At 28.0% G+C, this 19,212-nt stretch overlaps 5 protein-coding genes across 9 annotated transcripts in view; all 5 read right to left on the reverse strand.

Annotated features, from left to right (window-relative positions):
* LOC106787101 (BTB/POZ domain-containing protein KCTD3) overlaps window positions 1–1,211 on the reverse strand; it is a 5,004-nt gene extending 3,793 nt beyond the window's left edge. For 2 of the 3 annotated variants that reach the window (XM_014749157.1, XM_014749155.1), the window contains exons 1-4: window positions 1,056–1,187; window positions 807–908; window positions 423–736; window positions 201–356 (exon numbers count right to left, since the gene is read on the reverse strand). In XM_014749157.1, coding sequence (XP_014604643.1) covers window positions 201–356; window positions 423–736; window positions 807–865 — 529 coding nt within the window. In that variant the 5' untranslated portion in view covers window positions 866–908; window positions 1,056–1,187. The other variant, XM_014749156.1, reaches the window with a different exon arrangement.
* A 3,498-nt stretch (window positions 1,212–4,709) lies between these two features.
* LOC106787098 (protein tilB homolog) lies at window positions 4,710–8,842 on the reverse strand. Of its 2 annotated transcripts, XM_014749150.1 has the most exons (10): window positions 8,578–8,842; window positions 8,126–8,191; window positions 7,029–7,196; window positions 6,764–6,926; window positions 6,533–6,604; window positions 6,228–6,347; window positions 5,995–6,099; window positions 5,248–5,523; window positions 4,959–5,051; window positions 4,710–4,890 (listed from the first exon to the last, which is right to left on the reverse strand). In XM_014749150.1, the coding sequence occupies exons 1-10, from the start codon at window positions 8,655–8,657 to the stop codon at window positions 4,780–4,782; spliced, it is 1,254 nt and encodes a 417-aa protein (XP_014604636.1). In that variant the 5' UTR covers window positions 8,658–8,842; the 3' UTR covers window positions 4,710–4,779. The 2 variants fall into 2 exon arrangements, with proteins under 2 accessions (XP_014604636.1, XP_014604637.1); XM_014749151.1 differs by lacking the exon at window positions 5,995–6,099.
* A 980-nt stretch (window positions 8,843–9,822) lies between these two features.
* Window positions 9,823–11,928, reverse strand: LOC106787054. Its single transcript, XM_014749061.1, has 4 exons — window positions 11,724–11,928; window positions 10,951–11,100; window positions 10,225–10,398; window positions 9,823–10,141 (listed from the first exon to the last, which is right to left on the reverse strand). The coding sequence occupies exons 1-4, from the start codon at window positions 11,778–11,780 to the stop codon at window positions 9,947–9,949; spliced, it is 576 nt and encodes a 191-aa protein (XP_014604547.1). The 5' UTR covers window positions 11,781–11,928; the 3' UTR covers window positions 9,823–9,946.
* Window positions 11,929–12,261: 333 nt separating this feature from the next.
* Window positions 12,262–14,216, reverse strand: LOC106787055 (stress response protein NST1-like). The gene is made up of 2 exons (XM_014749062.1): window positions 13,062–14,216; window positions 12,262–12,970 (listed from the first exon to the last, which is right to left on the reverse strand). Exon 1 carries the CDS (start codon window positions 13,914–13,916, stop codon window positions 13,287–13,289), a length of 630 nt encoding a protein of 209 aa, XP_014604548.1. The 5' UTR covers window positions 13,917–14,216; the 3' UTR covers window positions 12,262–12,970; window positions 13,062–13,286.
* Window positions 14,217–15,978: 1,762 nt separating this feature from the next.
* Window positions 15,979–19,212, reverse strand: part of LOC106787085 (bestrophin homolog 15) — a 73,984-nt gene continuing 70,750 nt past the window's right edge. For both annotated transcript variants that reach the window (XM_014749135.1, XM_014749136.1), the window contains exon 10: window positions 15,979–18,360. In XM_014749135.1, coding sequence (XP_014604621.1) covers window positions 17,303–18,360 — 1,058 coding nt within the window. In that variant the 3' untranslated portion in view covers window positions 15,979–17,302. The remainder of the gene's footprint in view (window positions 18,361–19,212) is intronic.

A 19,212-nucleotide genomic window follows, 5' to 3' on the forward strand; every position in this document is an offset into this window, starting at 1 on the left:
AAAAAGACGCTGAGCTTTAATGATTAAGTTGCTGAAGAAGTCCCAATAAAGGGACGAAACGTCCAACTCAATTAAATTAAGTTCTACTTCTTTTCATGTCCAAGTTCCCTATGAAATTTTATCATTAAAAAATATAATTTAATTTAATGTTAGTTAAATTGAAATAAAATAATTCAACAATAGCATATATTTACAATTACCATTTGTATTTTGATTACAAGGATATGAAGATATTATAGGTTGCGAAGTAGTGGCTGTATCTGTCCTAGATGTAGAAGTTGTTGTTGCAACTCTACCGTGAACTGAAACATCGCTGATATTTGGGGGAATGGTTGCCGATTCTTGTAATGGGATACCTTAAAGGTAAAAAAAAATTTACATAAAAGAAAAAGAAAAAAAAAGAGCAATAAAATAATACTAACCAGGTGGTGGTAAATAACCAGAGAAAAGCACATCACCGCATGAAGATTGAGTTAAATCTTCGCATAACATTAATCGCTTTACCAAAGGCGTAATACCATAATATTCTGCTTCATGTCTTAAAGAACGAATGTCAACGTTTTTTAAATTAATATCCTTGGTACGTAGATAATTTAAAATGATAGAAAACATTCGTGGATCTCTATCGATAAATAATGCGCCATCCAAATCTTGATGACTGGCAATTCGATTACTTAGTAAAGCAGTGAAAAATGAATCAGGTATCCATGTCAAGGTTTGTTGAGACGTAGAAAACCTTTAATAAATAATATTTCATTTTCATTAACATATTTATTAGAAATATATGTAGTATCTTTAATACAAACCTAGTTCCTCCTACGTTTAAATGTACGATATCACTTCCTAGCGTATAGGATGCTGTCATTTTCAGTATTAATATCTATATACGCACAATATAAGCACAATATCTAGAAAGATGATAAACAGTTGATAAAATTTGATAAGAGTTAATGTTACTTTCAAAAGGTTATGAAAATACAATCCAAATTCAACAAATCTGTTGCAATGTAATCATTATTAATGTTAAAAATAAACAATAGGTTAAAAAATCGTACGTTCATATTTTCTTAATATTAAATGTTTCATCAATAAATATGCATTCTATACAAATTCATATTTCTTTTTTTCATTATAAAGATATTATGATTGACCAATTCGCCTCCACAGTAATAAAATATAAATGTTATTAGACGTACGCCATTTTAAAATCGTTTAAATTGTGTGCGGCAATGGGTATAACCTCAATTTGTCATACACTATATATGACACATTATAGATATTTGGCGCCATATTCGATTATTTGCTTTGTGTTTTGGCAGGAATATAAACACATAATTGAGAGTATTCATAATTATTAATACATACCTTCAAATTAACACCTTTACATTGTTTGTTTAAATTATGATATTTATAAGTTTTACATAATATTTTTACATTCACAAAATATCAGTATAAACAATTTTTCTTTTATAATTATCATCATTGATTGTAAACAAATAATATTAATATCAAAGTTTATTTACATACAATTATTTTAGTTCTGTTCTCATTTTATTCTTATATTGAAATCATTTTCACGCAACAGCGTTTTAAAGCTGAAAGGATAAAAATGGTCAATAAAGTACATTTTGTAAATTAATGCAAAAGTTTAAATAACAGTAGATTTTGTTTAAAAATTTAAGAAATTTGTATATATTATTTTATATATTCCAAATATAAATATCTTATTAACTTAAATACAATATCTTTTCATTTACAATGTTAATAAATTGCATTCTTATAACAACAAATTAATACATTTTAACAAATAAGATATCGTGATTTCTTTTTAACATTAATATAGTATATCATATATTATAGAAACATATAAACATAGAATATATATATTTGTTTGAAATTATTTTACAGACTAATTAATTACATAAAAAATGTTTTAAACAAAAATATATGATTTTTATTTCTTACGCATAAACAATCGCTATCGAATTTTTGAAACCCTATACATTCTTTAACTCATTTCAGAACATAACAATTTTTATAACGTAATTCATCATTTTTTAATTATTACAGTAACACACACGAATAAAGAATAAATATAGAATTTTTAAATGTTGTTACATATTTGTTTACGGATAGTAGTATTTAGGATAGTAATTAAATTAGTTTAGTTAGTTAGCACACACAAGTTTGCGTTTGAAATATTTAGTAAAATCAACTAAAATTTTTAATATAAAATCTTTTTCCTAATTATAATGTAGGAAAGAATAAACATATCGTATATTATGATTATATAATTTGTTGCTATTTTAAGTTCTTGTTATTATCGATTAGTTAATTAGCGATAATAATGATAATAAAAAAAAAACAGATTCGTTTAGACTTCTCTTTTTATATATATTTAGTATCAATTAATATTTAAACTTATATAATTTTTTACATAAATCTTAAAATTATATAAATTTTGTCCAAAACATTTTTTAAATTTATATACCTTTAATTTTTGTTTATTTCAAAGTAACTGATTGACAATCTCGCGTAATTAAGATGCCTAAAAGCATGTATATATACAGGTTTGTATATGAATTTCACATATGTTCTTAGAAATTATTGCAGTAATATATAATCATTTGTTTTGTCTTCAATGAAATATAAAATTGGAAATGTTTAATATATATATAGGAATCTTATAATACTAAATAATATTAATTAATTAAGAAAATCTTATTAATCGTCAAAATATATTTTTTGTAGAAACAAAAATGGCATTTTGTAACATGATTAAATCACTATAATTTTAAATAACTGATTTCTAAATGAAATCTCTGTGTAATAAAATGCAATATTATTATTATTGTATTATCAAAAAATAATGAAACAATGACGCAAAAGTTAAAATGATAATGATAACAGTCATACAATAATTATAGCGATAATAATAATAATTGTAATCTCGTAAATATTAATAATGATGAATTTAAATTATTTAATGATATATAAGCTGGACGGCTGGGAGTAAGGAAAAATATTGCATTAGATTTAAAAAATTTCCTACACAACTATTCATGTATATCATAACTAATTAATTTCTTGTTACGTATTGAAGTTTCTTTTAGTTATAGAAAGATTTAATTTTAATCTCATTAACTAAATAATTTACAATGTTAGATATCTTTCCTAAAATTTATACTTCTGCGTATCAGTCTATAGATAATTATATCTAATGTTTTTTTTTAAACACCAATATATTCTTTACTCTATTCTATTTTGGAATTTATACATCACTTTATTATAATTCTTGAGTAGCTCTTCTCATATAATCCATAAATGTATTTTTTAATCCATCTGTCGAATTATTATTAAGCACTGAATCATTTGCTCATAATATTATAATTTTGGATACTTTTATTACTAATCTTTACTTTAATTACTTCCTTATGCTAGATTGTTTTTATACATATTAAAATAGAGTACACATACATTATATATATACATTATACATATATATATGGATCATTTTATGCCGAATCGGCTACTTTTTCAGATGACCCCTTTGGCGTGGAATGACTCATATATATGGAAGCTTTTCTATGGTTAGGCATTGCAAATATAGACATTTAACTGTTCTATTCAGATCTTTATACATATATATATATAATATATTGCACACATGCATGAAGAATCTAAACATTTTGTACAGTCTTGAATTTTTTGCATTTGTTAACTTTTTAACTATCACATGTAGAAACTGCATTTTGTTATGCTTTTAGATCAAGGTATTATTTTCAAAAGAAAAATTTTCTTTACTCTATGATGAATATCGAGGTTTGTATTTTATAAATATATTTCATTCTATTAACCTAATTAATTATGTGTTAACAAAATGATGACAAGCCTGACAAGTATTATATATTAGTATTTTCTAATCCAAAGCACGAATAATTGATATTTTTTGAAAAATTTGCTATTTTAATAATTTATAATTACAAATATTTGATAAGTACAATAAATACTGTTTTTCTGGAACAATGTTTCCTTAATTTATAAATAGAACATATAATTCATCATCTTGCATATATTGAAATGATTTACGTTGTAATTTAGAAGCAATAGCTAAATAAGTACTCTTTTTATTTTTATCTTCGTTAATCGTATGACCTGTCTCTGAAAACATTTGATGTTATCATAGACAGAAATAAACAATCTACTCTATTATTTCACTTACAAGTTGTACGTCCAAGTTCCTTTTGACGACTGAATGTAACGAAGTGGCATTGTCGTATTTCTAATGTCAGGACTTTTTGATCGTCTTAAACAATCTTGGTTTGGATCTTTGCTTCCTTGATTGAAATATATCCCACTATTGTTACCACGGGAGATACTGTCGCTGCTTGCTACTCTTCTAACGTCGTTTAGTCTTTTATGTTCACTGTTATTTGCTGTCGTTGTTATATTATCTGATCCTGAATCACGAAGTTTGTATGTATGTGAATTATTCTTGATAAACCTATTATTCGAATCATTAACAAAAGTTTTTGAATTTCGATTTAAATTAAAGTTTTCATTAGATCCATTTCTATTATGCATTTGTGATTTGTCACTAGCTTCATCAATGCCATAATGATTGCATACACGATGTTCATTGTTAAAATTCATATCATTATCAATGCACTGATTGGAGTCGAGTGAGTCAGAAAATTCTGGACTTGGGATAGAAGTAATACTGCCAACGCGAGAAAAGCCAACCGTCCCCTGAAGATTTTGAGGACGGCGTCAGAAACATCATTCTTCTAATTCATCCATTCGATTTCTAACTGCCATTTCTACTACTTCCAAACTGGGATAGTCCAATTCTTTGACTAGGCATAATACAGCAGAGAGTATATTTGAGTTCTAAAATATGAAAACAATTAAGAGAAAAATTATAAGATATAAAATATTTAATCTTACATAATACATACTCTTGTAACTGGTCGTCTATGATAATGAAATTGCGGTCTACATTTTTCCTTATCCGAATGTCTTACCCAACCAGGCACTTGACTTGTATCTTCCTGTATTAAATTAAATTTCATATATTACAATAAATTAGATTACATTTTTAAGAGAATATTTTGTTTTTATATAAGATGTCTAAGGTTTTTTCGTACACACGTTGTGAGTGTATTCTACACTCAAAATAAGATTAAAATGTTTTATAAACATAACTCAGACATCCTGTATATATGTATATTGATTTTTAATTCGGACCCTTTCAGTACTATGGTGAGTTGGCATTCGTCTATGTTGAGACGATGGTTGAGGTAATGGTTCATCGCATTCTATCTGCCTCTTATCGTCATACTCGTAATTATTCCTGTCAAAACGATTATCTTCTTGAGTTTCATATTTAACACTGTATTGAGTACGTGGCGAGGGTGACGTATATAAATGCTGAGATGCATCATTATTAACAAATTCAGAATATCCTTGTCTCTCATCATAATCACCATTATGTCTTGACACTGCTGGTTGATCATCGTTTTCCTGCAATATTATTCCTTATAGTTTATATTTTTTATGATAAAGAACAGATTAATTTTCTCGGGCAACATAATAATAGATTATAAACATGCAAATATAATTCTTATAAATAATGTTCTGACTACAAAGCATACGATATTTAATAAAGTGTAATATATATGTATATATATATTAAAGCTTATGCTTTGTGTAAATACTATAGAATATTGATTATCTGAACTAAAGGAGAAATAAAATCATTCAGCACATTCTACATTTTGAACTTTAGTATACACCGGAATAATGGATCTTCTTTAATCGATGTTCAGATAATCAGATAATAGTTTAAGATGATTAACTTTTACATTATGACTTTAATGTTTCATATGATTGTAGTGTTAAATCAAATTGTTATAGCATTGCTATGTACTACTACAAATTTATCTAGATAAATAATTACATTTTGGAAATTATACGCAGTTGTGATAACAATACCTTAGGTATATCAAGACTGTTAGTAGCCAAAGTCTCAATGTAATTGCGTGATTCTGTAGACATGTTCTCATCTTTATTTTGACTTTTTGATTGCCCATTATGAAGCTGTCAGTATAATATTATTCAAATAATAAAAATATAAGATATAGTCAGAACATACAAGATACATGTTATTTCAATTTTTCTAACTAACTTAATCATAAATTAACATTTCTTACGAGTTACAAGCTTACCTCATATGCGTACTGATTGCTTGGAGCATAATGATGAGTTAATGATGTTTTACAGTTTGCATTTCTTCTGTCAGAATCATGATACTCTTCTTGCGTATGATGCATTTCATCGTAACTTCTCTGGAAAAAATAAATAAATATATATACATCAGTCATTTATATACGGTAACCATACTGTATCAAATATTAGTATTATTTTTTTAATAATTCCTAGATTAAAATAATTAAGAATTGCAGTATTAATAAGTTGAAAGCAGTTTTAAGAACATCTAACTATAATACATTACCAATTAGAAAGATTTTACCTGGTCGCTAGATGAACTATATCTCCTATGCTTTTCCACACGTGTTTCTTCAATATACTCAACAGGTACTTCCTTATTTGTAATGAGTTAACAATCATAAAACTTGTTAATATCATTTTTCAACATTATACTTATAATAAATATATAATTAGTTTCGACAGAGATGCAACTTAATGGTTTATTTATAAGAAAGTTTAGTTTAAAAATTCATAATTGAAATGATTTTTATACCTCTGGACTAATAATTTCTGATTGTGGCGGAGATGCATCCATATCAAGCGGATGCACGAGTACCCTGCCTCTTGACAACGCAGTTTGCACTTCTTCTGGAGATACTACTTTATTATCCAGTTTTTCGAGATTTGGTAAAGTTCGAAGAACAGTCAGTCGATATCTGTTAATTATTCATATCAGATAATAACGATAAAACGATATACTTATTAAGCGGTGATTGATCAGAAGTGTGCATGTGTAAATAATTTAAGAAAATCTATACCCATCTTTTTCTGCGCAAGGATTTTCGTCAAGCCATAAATTCCTTAAATTGGGCAACTCTTGGAGATAACAAACTTCATTTAGATCTTTGATATTATTCTTTCTAATAAATAGACTTTGCAAATTGTGGCAGTATTGAAAATCAGCAAGCGTGTCAATATTGTTTACACTGCAAATAAAAATTTATATATATAATAACTCTATAATAAAATAATATGAATAATTAATAGAAAACATACAAAACAAACAATTTCTAATTTGCATATATTTTACATTCATATTAGTAGGTATAATAAGTAAACAAAATCCACGAGTAGACACGATTTCCATTTAAGTTAGAACATTGCATATAAAATTAGCATGTGGGTGAAACAGGTTTTATTGTTGTGGGTGGTACATGCGATTGCAAACTCCTCTACCAAATATGTTCATAGCAGGACTGGACAACAATCATTGTTGCTTCATGCGATATATGACAGTTATTCTCAAATAAAGATACTTTTTATGATTGTTATAACTTTGCTACTAATTAATTTTAAGAATGTAAATGTATATATGTATATAACATTTCACTTATTTTAATTTGAGTTCTAATGATTCTAATAATTACATTTTTGCATTTCAAGATTGATAGGTTTAGGAAAAAGGAAAAAAATAGATTTATAATAACACATGAGAATTCTTTTAAATTGACTTTTATTGTAACAATTGGATTATCTCATTCTTTGACTTTCTCGATTTCTTATGAAATCCCGCGATTGCGTGTCAATAGTTGCACTACGTTTCTTTATTTCGCATGCATGCAGGTATTTGGAAAAATTAACCTAATTCTACGAATTGATATATGTATTTCTTGGAAATTTCGGTTCAACATATATAGATTAGTATATATAATATCGAAGATAACATTTAAAAAAAATAGGAAAATACATTGAAATACTTCAATTCATAAAACCCTTTTTTAATTTTCAATCTAACAGTTAAAATACTTCATTCATTTGTATTGTTTCTATACTTTTTTTTTAGACAACTTCAGTGATTTATAATATACATATATTAATATAATGTTAATCATTTAATAAAATGAAAACCGCTTACCTTAATGACAATAATTCTACATTTTCCATTTTACGTAAAATGCTTACATCTGTTAATTCCGATCCCCTGTAATATATAAAAATATTAACTTTGTGATATTTTTTATTTACATTATAGCTTTATATGAATATTTTAGATGAAATAATTATATACAGAAATAAGTACTTATAACTTCTACTTAATATGCATATTTGAACAGAACAATTATATATGTATATAAAATAACTCGATTATTAAGTATTTTAAAGATTAACTTTAATCATTATTTTGCTATTTGCAATAATATACACATATTTAACAGTTTACATTTATATGTGAAGTCAGTTAAGAATGAAATCACTGTATAGTGATTGTAATCATACAAACAAAATATTTGAATTTATAAATTAAATTATTTTCAATTAATTATAAAAATGACTTATTGAAAAAACAAATGTTCTGTTAATACGTACCAGCAATTGAGCTTCTTTACGGCAGAAAAATCTGACATTCGTGTACGTGCCACAATCATTTCTTCGGTTAATTTAACCATTGTTTCTTGTTAATTTTTTTAACTCAATGAACACAGAAAGTAAAGTAGAAAAACGTATAAACTTGATTAAACAAGTAGTTAATATAAAGAAGGTATAATTTGTAACATTACGATAAATTCGTTAAATCAGTTATTCAGTGACAACATCTCCGACCGCGTGCCATGATGGCTTGTCATCGTCTAAGCTCAAGGAACTAGAAAACAGTACTGCCAGATGTATCCTATAAATTTACCCTATTAGTATCCTGGTTTAATTTTTTAGTTCTAGATTTTCCCAAATCTTGAAAATTCCTAGAAATTACTGAATCTTAAAAAATACAAAAAAGTAACAAATATAACTTAACCTTAAAATACTTATGTAATAATAATTATTGTAGACTATTGTAAATCATTCATGAATATGTAGTGAGTGTACCGTTAAATCTTATGATTAAATCGTACACCGTTACGCTTACTAGTTTTTTGTTTGAAAAATATTGATGTGGTGTGGATGAATAATATTTAAAATTAAATACATAATTATATTAATTAAATATTTAACGAGTTTAATTTGGAAGTTTTATTAATAACAAGTGAATTAAAAAATTAAAATAACGTACAGAAAATACCTGTTATTAAAAATCGTATGTGTTGGTAAAACTGTAAAAACAGCGGGAATAGTTGGTTTTTCCTATTTAATAGTTAGTCATCCTTTGTTTTCATTGTTATTCAAATATTTTTCAATATCAATTAGTTTGAAAAGAACATCCTATTATATAGAAATTGTAAATAAACAATGGCATTAAACATTGTTTGCATTTGTGCATAAGAAACATTGTTACTTATAGGGATAGTGCACGACAGCACCGTCTAGCGTCCATAACATTTCGGGACTTTCCAAATATTTGCAGTATAAGAGTAATGATGTAAAAAATAAAAAATATTGATTTTTGAGTTAATTATGTGCAATTTTTAAAATTTTTCTATTATTCAGTTTCTTTTACATTGATCATTGTTTTCGTTTTACTACTGTTATAGAAATGCAAGTATTGTTGATGTTTTCGGTACAGTCATGTGGGTTTATTTGCTCATAAACTTTAACACTTAATTAATTTATATTCAATGATCCTAATTGTTCTTAAAATTAATTCAGTTTCAATGATTTGATAAAAATTATTAATACAAATTATTCTTATTTATACATTTATTATCAATGTTTAATAAGTTTTATAAAGATCGTTACAATTAACATATTGTACAACCTCGAATTTAAAATTATACAATAAAATAAAATTTGTTTACATGTTATGTTATATAAGAGTGTTTGAACAAGTTTCACTCTCTATATTTACTGTCGTTCGACTAGAAATCAAATATTTGTACTCATCAGGATTGTTTGGATTGCTAGTGATTATGTTAATATTATAAACAAAATCTCCGCAACCTAAGTCATTGGAAAGTGTTATATTCTTCGGGAACATATACGGTAGCAACTTTCTTGTACCCTAAAAAATTAATATTTTTTATTTCAATATTCGTAAAGACTAATTATTATTCTTAGTATTATCCAATTAGGTTTGATTCTTACCGGTAGTATCGGACAAAGTTGACCTTCGAAATTGAATACTCTCGAAAAATGAAATTGTCGGATATGTGGTTCGAAATTGAAAAATTGTTCTTCAGAAAGAAATTTACAAAGATTAATTGGATTTTCGGGTAACTGAAATTTCAAACCGTCGAACCTTTCCGCTATTACATCAATCTGTATTAAATAAATAAGATTATAAATAATATAATTAAAGAATACAACATGTTTCAAAGGATGAAGTATATTATACAGAATTATAATATTAGAGTGCATTTGATGTCTTATTTTTAAATGTCATTTGTCAAATATTGTATCTCTGTTTAAATCGATTTTTTAAAAGAATATTTTAAATTATATTTTGAGCTTAATATTCAGTGTGTATTGCAACTATTTCGTAAAGAGCAGTAAACAACAGCACTCTGTATAAAATAATTGCAGTACATAATGCATTTCTTTCTCAAAATAACTTAATACTTAACTTTTAACTAATAATTTTTGGTATCAAAGATTCATTTCGTTTTGGTCGACTAATTAGTTGCAAGGTCGACAAAACCGTAGAAAAAATTGAAGGATACCGACACATTAACAATCATTATAATATTTATATGGAGCTAAGCATCGATCACAAAACAGTTTTAAATCATTTGAAGATGCTGGATACAAAATATGAAAAAGATTTGTTTCATTTTTAGAAAAAATATACGAAGATACTTTAACGATACTTACGAGAATACCATCCTTTTCCGTAATGGGTTTTTTTATTATCATGTAGACTTTGTTATAATTAAAATCACCGGTTATTTTAAAGTCAAATATCGAGTTATTGTTTATTAATATTTTCTCATCTATGATTCTTGTAATAGTAAAATTGAATGCCTGTTGATTTATACAATATATATTATTTATAAAATTACAATTTGTGTGTGTGTGTTTGTCGATTTATTATTTCTTTACATCGATATTAGATTCATAAGAACAGTAATTAGTAGAATAATTATTCAGTTGCTACGTTTCTATTGATATAAAAATGTACAAATGCTTTTACATGACTAACAGTTCTTATCAGCTCGTTTAACGTTAAAAAGGTTACTGAAAATTTATCGGTAGAAACTTTAAAACGACTGCAATTCGAATTTTATTTTCTAGTTTTTGTTAGAAGAAAATGAAACACTACAAATACATTAACAAATGTTAATTTTAATAACAAGGAAATTTATATTCGGTAAATAAATAAAATAATTAAATATTTATTTAATTATATTTAACACTTTTCTTATGGTTAAAAAATTCAGTAAGAATGAAATATTAATTTATATTTAAATCGAATGTTTTTTACATATGTTGCAAAGATCTTACAAGAGATTAGGATTAAACTTTAGTTTGATTTACTGGAGAATTCGTTAAATACAATAAATACAATAAATAAAATTTAATTCATTATGACAAATTAATTAAACTATAGACGAACAATTTAAAAAAAATATATCAAAATGACTTACCTCTGTAGCCGTTAGCATGCTAAAAGAGATAATCACGAGTGTTCTTATCAGCGTCATAGCGTAATATTTTTAAATAATCCAACGAATAAAATAAAAATAACAAATTAGCGTAGGACTCGTAAGTTCTTTGAAAAAAGACAAATTTGTACTAACTGAAAAGTTGCTAGTGTTATGACTCTGCAAGTAGCTCGAAAAATAAAATATATATATCATTATTGTTCTAATCACCTTATCTTTCGAGGTAAACTATTTTCGGGTTTATACTTTATATATCCTGAATAATACTTAACAATAACGTATCTATATATCTGCCAGTGCTATAGAAATTAATTTGTTTGAAAGTAAGAAGTAAAATAAGTTTTTAGATCAGAATGTAACGATTCATGAAAAATTCAACAATATTTACAATCTTTTTTGCATATGTTAGATTCTTCGTATGTACGTATACGCGTAAGTGATGTACCGTTATCAGCTCTTATACGATCGTGAGAAAAGAACAGGATCGCAAAAAAAGATACGTTAAAAATAATTCAATAAGTAAATGTTAGTAATAAAATTATTAATTACATAAAAAAAATACAACTGTCATTTGATTACAATTTAATTTAATATTACAGTGGCTACAAATAATCTGTGTTTGATACTTGTCAGTATATTGGTAATTGCTTTATTTTGGCATTTGATTAAAAATAATTAAATAAATAAATTTTGGTAATAAAATTATTAATTTTATAACAAAATAAGTCAATTGATTACAACTGAATTCAATATTAAAAGAGCTACATATACTCTGTGTTCGATGCTCCTCAGTATACTGATCATTGCTTCATTTTGGCAACATAATTTATGTACACATATTTTAAAACAATCGACACAGCTAACTTATTAGAATGTATTTCTTTATGAAAAAAATACATGAATGAATCAGATATAATATATAATGCTTATCGTAATATATAAGCATACGTCTAGATAAATAGTGATTTTATATATTATAATTACAACATATCTTTTTTTTCAACTATAAGACTTTGTTTATATTTATCAGAAATGATAAGTCTATATTGATCAATTATTGCACGTTATTTTTTCGTTTGTTCATCCATTTTTTTTATACAACCTTATTTTTTCTTATTTCATTATTTCTTATGTTATTTTATTTACATTTAGTTCCTTATTTCTATACTCTTCCAATTTTTCTAATCAGTCATTTGTTATGCTTTCCTCCAATAATCTTTTGGATAGCCCTATGAAGATATTCATTTATAAACTTTTATAAAGTTCACAATTTTTTGGCATTTCTTTCCTATACCCATTAAATTAAAAAATATAATATACCTTTTCGCTTTTCCCTTCATTTTTTTTTGTACTGAATTCTTTTCCTCGGTCAAATCAAGATCGAAACTTATTTACTCCTTAATCTTTCTTTTTTCTTCGTCACTTTTTGTTTTGCACTTGCAATTTTATAGCAGTTACTTTTTATTATTTCTTAAAGAAATATGTCTATTGTCTTTCTGGCTTCAGTTTTTACATTTCGAGTCCTTATATTTCTGTTACTGTTTTTTAATCTATTTCCGAATCATCTTTCGTCCCTATCTCTTCTACCCTTTCTTTAAATCTAACTTTTTTATCCTTTATTTTGCTCTCCTTTTCTTTCCGTTCTTGTTCCATATCTTGTAATTCTTTTTCTTGTGCTTGATTATTTTTTCTTGTTTCTTTTTCTGACTGTTTTTTCTTTTTAATAAATTTTTCCGTAATTTCTTCCGATATTTTTTTCAATTCTTCTTGCTCCATATTTTGTTTTTTATCTCCTAGGTTCTGAGCACCATCTTTTATTATTACTGCTCTCCACACTCTTAATTCGTCTAAAATTATTTTCGTCAAATCTGTAGTTAATTTTTCTAGCTTTTTCAAAAATGTCGACATTAGCGGACTCTCCTCCTCATATTCTTTACTCTTTTCCATTAGTAATTCTTGTGTATCATGACTTATTTTGAAAGTGTTATTTTCCTTTTCTGTTTCTTCCTCACTGAAATCTATTCTAATTGGGAGAATATCATCATTGCTTAAATTTACTCTTTCTTGCTCACTTATTTTCTGTTCAGTTGGTCTTTTTCTTTCTTTTTTGCTTTTTACATCTTCGTTTACTATTAACCACTCACAATCAGTGTCACTTCCTTCGCTTTGGGACATTTCTTGTTTGCTTGTTCGCTCGCTGCTATCTTTATCTAACCTCAAACTGTTTATATTTTGTTTTACATCTAATATCTTTCTAAATTCCCTTAAACTTTTGTATATTGTATAACTGCTTCCCTTAACTTTTAATTATACATTAATTCTTGAAATTCTATCGTTTTTTCTTTTACCCTTAAACTTTTAGATCCAATAGTAATTGATCACTTTATTATAATAATCGTTTATTAATTTTAGAACAGTTTTAGAGTTATACGTTACAATTTGAATCGTATCGTGTAAAGAAATGAACGCTGGCGAGGAGGCGTTGCTGACATGGCAATAAAACGTTGCAGCTTCCAATTGGCTGTGTCGAGAGTGAAACGCTGCAATTGGTGCTTGAGACGCACTCCCCCTTCCATGCTCTAAAACACACCCCACTGAAGCTTATTTTAAAGATTGTCCGAAACTTGTTAAGGATATTAATTCCAAATTTTTCAATTTCCATGGTTTGTTCACTTACACGGGCTTAAAAACTCTCCCTCCCTCCGTGTTCTAAACACAGCTAACTGAAGCATATTTTATAGATTGACCAAAACCTTTTGGAGCTAAAAAAATGTCGGGCATTCTATACAATGCCCGCAGTAATACATTGATCATAACATATATAATACTTAATCGATCGAAACTAGAATTAGATTAAACAAGTTATAAGCTATTACTGACAATCGGTAAGACAGTTTTAGCATTATTTTTACACTATTATTATTTTTTTAATTATAAATAATTTTTATTATTCTAATAAAAATCATTTGTACGTATATAGAATACCTAATCGACTGAGGCTAAAGTTTAATTTAATGAATTTGAAAGCAATAACCGACAGTCGATAAGATAGTTATAATAGATCACTATTATTATTGTTATTTGTTATTTCTTTGTGATCTAATAAAAAATCGTTTATAATGTTAAAATGAAATATATCAATACTTAAAAAAAAATTTATTTTATTCTTGATTACATATAATATAATAGGCAAAATATAATATGAAACATTTCTTTTAACTCTTTAAAAGAGACGATCATCTATATCCAAAACTAATAATCGCACTTTCTCTTTTTATTGCTTGAAATAACAATTATCAGGCGGTGCGATAATACATAGACGATTTATTTATGTATACATATATATAAAAAAATACTGCAAGAGATAAATATCTACAACACGAAACACTCCGCTCGCCATCGGAATTTTCGTAAATGTGAAACTTTCGGTTTCACGACGAACTTTCATTAAATACAATAAGACATGATCGTGTCGTAAAAAAATATTTATTTGTTAAATCATCGATCGCATCGTTCGTTCAATATAAATAACGACAAGAAATATTTTCTTTAGCTTTCCGTGCTTTCACGAATTATTGAGCCAATTAACGAATTGGCAATAATATTTATAAAACTTGTCAACGTTTGATCTTGCGTGTATTGAAGAAAAGCTATGTTATTCATTTATACCCTTCTATTATAATTAATTACATGTCACGAGTTGTATAGCAAGGAAAAAAATCGTCTACCGTCACTACTTACAAATACACACATACACAATTTTATATTTTGCTAATATCGAGACATCGGTCGACTCGTAAGACGATATTTTTAATCTGTTAACTATGTATAAAAATGTAATATGTTTACCGTAAGACAAACTTCTGTACGTTCATCCGATCACGATATTTTATTTTATCGGTGATTGAACACTTCGTCTGTTTAAATTCTGACTCTTCGTTTTTTTCATTTATCGTGCAACTATAAAACGACTGTTTAAAATTTGTAAATAAAGTTTATTATAGTTTTATATATAGGTTGTCCTAAAAATCGCTGTACCAAGCTGAAAAATTATACATTTTTTAAATAAAGCCGCAATCGAAGATTATGCCTTGACACGAAAGATAAACTTTTGTTATTATGATATTAATTTTATATTAATTTTCCTCTCTCTTTTTCTTTATTAGGTAAAGCGACTGTTGGAACACCCTTATATACTTTCATGTTATATTATATATTATATTATATATACATCATATTTTTTGAATCGTTAACGATCTCCCTTTATTTCGTATTTCATTTTTGAAATACTAGCAAGATCTCGTTGACCTTGAAAAACAATAACTCTTTCTATCTATCGACTCGTCAAAAAACAAAAGTAAGATTCGATAGGGATATACAGGTTTTAAGAATACGGCTTCTACAAAACCTCGATAACTATACAAACTGTTTTATACAATATTTCTATATGGCATAATTCATTCGTGTACAGTCATTAATACGCGAAGAAATGCATAGAAATTCATTGTTTTCTAGTATGACGTATACAAAAGATTCGAGTTGAATGTCATTGAATAAATATGGCAATTGTCTTCCTATCGTGAAAAAAAGACGACTCTTTGATTGGTGAAGAAATGCATACTTCTCACATCAGTTGAACTTCGTTATATATATGCGTGCGAAATACAATTCTATCATGTATCGTATAATATAAATAGGTATGTATTAAAATTCATATCACAACGACGAAATACGCAAATGGTTCATATATTTGTGTATACCATAATTGATCAATTCTATATTGCAACGCACCGGTATTCACACTATTACGGTTTATCCTAAACATGGTCTATTACTTACTTCATTACAATTCGTTTAAAATAAGAGTTAAAAACTTTTCCTACTTATACTTCAATGTCTATTCTAATATAATTACTTTGACAGAAATCTAATATAATCGTCATTCGTTTATTCATACATCTTACGGCAAAGCAAGACTGTGCTTTACATTCACGCTAATACATTATTGCACATGTGATAAAAAATATATACTTTCGTGTTATCAATTTAGGATATGAAATTGATGTTGTTTTATTTTAAATACTTTTATACTTGTATGATTCAAATACATATGCGCGCGCACACACAACATACCCACATGACACATACATCTTCGTGTTTTTCTATTATAATTTTTATTATAAAGTTCAAGACTCTTTTTAAACTATGTCGTTGAGTGTTTCTAGTATTTATATGCACAAGTAGAGATAGTATTTACAGAATATTGACTTAATCTTTAAAGTCATTTTCAAAATCCAAAGCATCATATATGCGAGACAATAAACTGTATTCCTAAAACAATAAATTCATAACAAATAGGCTCGCGATCGATGCTGTTTATAAAATGATTTTAATGATTGGACTCCTGTCAAACCATTAATACTATGTACAAAAAAAATCATAATAGTGGACGGATGGGAGAGAAGATGAAGATAAATATCTTGTCTCTCTTTTTAATGATCTTAAATTCACGAATACGTTAAAGAGGAATCAGGACAAAGTCTGATAAGGAATAATTTCGGTCAAACATAAACCTCGCCCCTTTTGCTAGGAGTGGCTGCTGTCTGGTTTGGCACGACTGGTGCTGTTGTTATCGCGGCATTGTTGCAAGAAGCACTGCTGATCTTCCTCGAGGTTTCCTGATTACGTTGCTGGTTGTTTTTGGTAAGTTCATGGCCAAAACTATTAGTCCTAGGTCGTAGGTCATGATTTGGCGAAATTATCGCAAGTCTATCTAGGTTAGGATGATCGTTTCTACTTGAGATGGAAGCTGCTCGAGTTTCTCTCGGTTGAAGACCAGGAGAATGTGGTAATGACATACTCCTGTCTTCTCTTGGCTGGACAACGGGTGGTCCAGGTAAGGAAGCTGATCTTCTGCCACGTGGTTCTATCGCTGTTTGTAAGTGACTCTCTTGTGTTGTTGGTAATGCTACGACATAGCTTAATTTTTCTGGATTCATCAGAATCGGTGAACGATCGTTGTAACTGTCGAATGTGGGTGAACCACCGTTACTAATATTGGGACTAGTGTTCTCGCCAATTAGAGGAGTACTTCTTTCTTCTTGTTCCATGATACTCTCACTTCTACTACTGGAACTTCCACTTCCTGAACCTTCTTCCTCGCTACTGTTCACCTCCGTCAAAGTAGCTTGAATCGTATTATTGTTTTGTATATTCGTGGGTCTGTAGGAAGATGCTGATGTCGTTGTGACTAGACCCAACTGTGTTAGCTGACTCATAGTTACTGGTGTCAGAGTAACAGGTGCCACCAAACCAGCGCTCGTCAATGTTGGCGATAATACTGCTTGTGCCAAAGCAGCTGCACCCGATTTCGCGTTCGATGGTGTCCCCTCAGTTTCTTGAATTGGTGAAAGGACCACCTGGACCACGGGCAAGTCGGTAGTATAATGACCATTCGCTGGTATGACGCCAACGACGCCTGCGCCGATGTTCGCCGTGTTGCTTGCTGACAAAGCCAATCTCTGTTCACGATCGACCACCTCCTTTGTCACGTCCGGAGTCGGTATGCGTGGCCTGTTCTTCAAGGACACTGGCACCGAGTTCAATTTCGTCATCGTACCTATGATTAAAAATAAGTTAGCTTTCTAGCATTTCTTTTAGTTCCGTATTAACCGAGGACACTTCCTCGAACAAAATTTCGATTAAACAGAAGAATCATACGTAGTTTCTAGGAAATATATGAGCATTCCATAAGGAAAGTTAATGACTACCAAAGAAGCTTTTACGAGCAATTGCATTTACACAATGACCAAAGCAAAGAAACTCACATTTTTTCCGTATTCTGTCCTGTCACCATTGAACAGTAAAACGAACGCGGATGATTGTTTGATTATACCGGATCGCGCATTCTTCTTCTTTCTCTCGATTTTTTTTTTCTTTTTCTTGTTTTTTTTTTCCTTCATATTAAAGCAAGTGAGTGGAAAAAGAAAAGAAAGAAGCACAAGGCCTCGAGTTTTTTCTTTCGAGGCACGTGGCAAGTAATTGCGGAAATCGATGAGGTTATACAAGGTCGTATGGGTGTACGAATTGCGTAATTCGCGTTCATACGCGGAATTATACAATAGACAATATAAAGAAAATTCGCGAATTTAACTTTCCTCCGAGTATTACTGTTACAACTACTGCAATTGATTATTTGATGTTTCTTTATGAAGAGTTGGATCGACGGTATTGTTTAAAATGATCTGGTTACAATAATATAATACCCTTTCTGCACGCGTTAGAACAATGCTAACAATATACTCGAGACGAGTCAGAGACGATTACGTAAAAGACACGTTATTGTCCTCTGAGTGGCTTGAAAATAAACGCCGCGTTATACTGAATGGCTCGTAAAAACAAGAAGCTGCAATATCATCAGTTAACGTGCTTCTAATTTATGATCGTTTCTTTACACTCAATGATTAATTTA

The sequence above is a fragment of the Polistes canadensis genome, unplaced genomic scaffold, assembly GCF_001313835.1.
Source record: "Polistes canadensis isolate GaletaPanama2010 unplaced genomic scaffold, ASM131383v1 scaffold_91, whole genome shotgun sequence".
NCBI classification, from domain to species: Eukaryota; Metazoa; Arthropoda; class Insecta; order Hymenoptera; family Vespidae; genus Polistes; species Polistes canadensis.

What these genes read in the sequence shown, in the direction of transcription:
- LOC106787098 (XM_014749150.1), bottom strand. Translation starts at nt 8,657, where the DNA reads ATGGTTAAATTAACCGAAGAAATGATTGTGGCACGTACACGAATGTCA. An exon ending in GTAGAATTATTGTCATTAAG is followed by an intron (nt 7,197 to 8,125) that starts GTAAGCGGTTTT and finishes TTTTATTTGCAG; the next exon opens with TGTAAACAATATTGACACGC. An exon ending in ACAGTCTTGATATACCTAAG is followed by an intron (nt 5,524 to 5,994) that starts GTATTGTTATCA and finishes ATAATATTGCAG; the next exon opens with GAAAACGATGATCAACCAGC.
- LOC106787054 (XM_014749061.1), bottom strand. Translation starts at nt 11,780, where the DNA reads ATGACGCTGATAAGAACACTCGTGATTATCTCTTTTAGCATGCTAACG. An exon ending in GCATGCTAACGGCTACAGAG is followed by an intron (nt 11,101 to 11,723) that starts GTAAGTCATTTT and finishes ATAAATCAACAG; the next exon opens with GCATTCAATTTTACTATTAC. An exon ending in AACTTTGTCCGATACTACCG is followed by an intron (nt 10,142 to 10,224) that starts GTAAGAATCAAA and finishes TTAATTTTTTAG; the next exon opens with GGTACAAGAAAGTTGCTACC.
- LOC106787055 (XM_014749062.1), bottom strand. Translation starts at nt 13,916, where the DNA reads ATGTCCCAAAGCGAAGGAAGTGACACTGATTGTGAGTGGTTAATAGTA.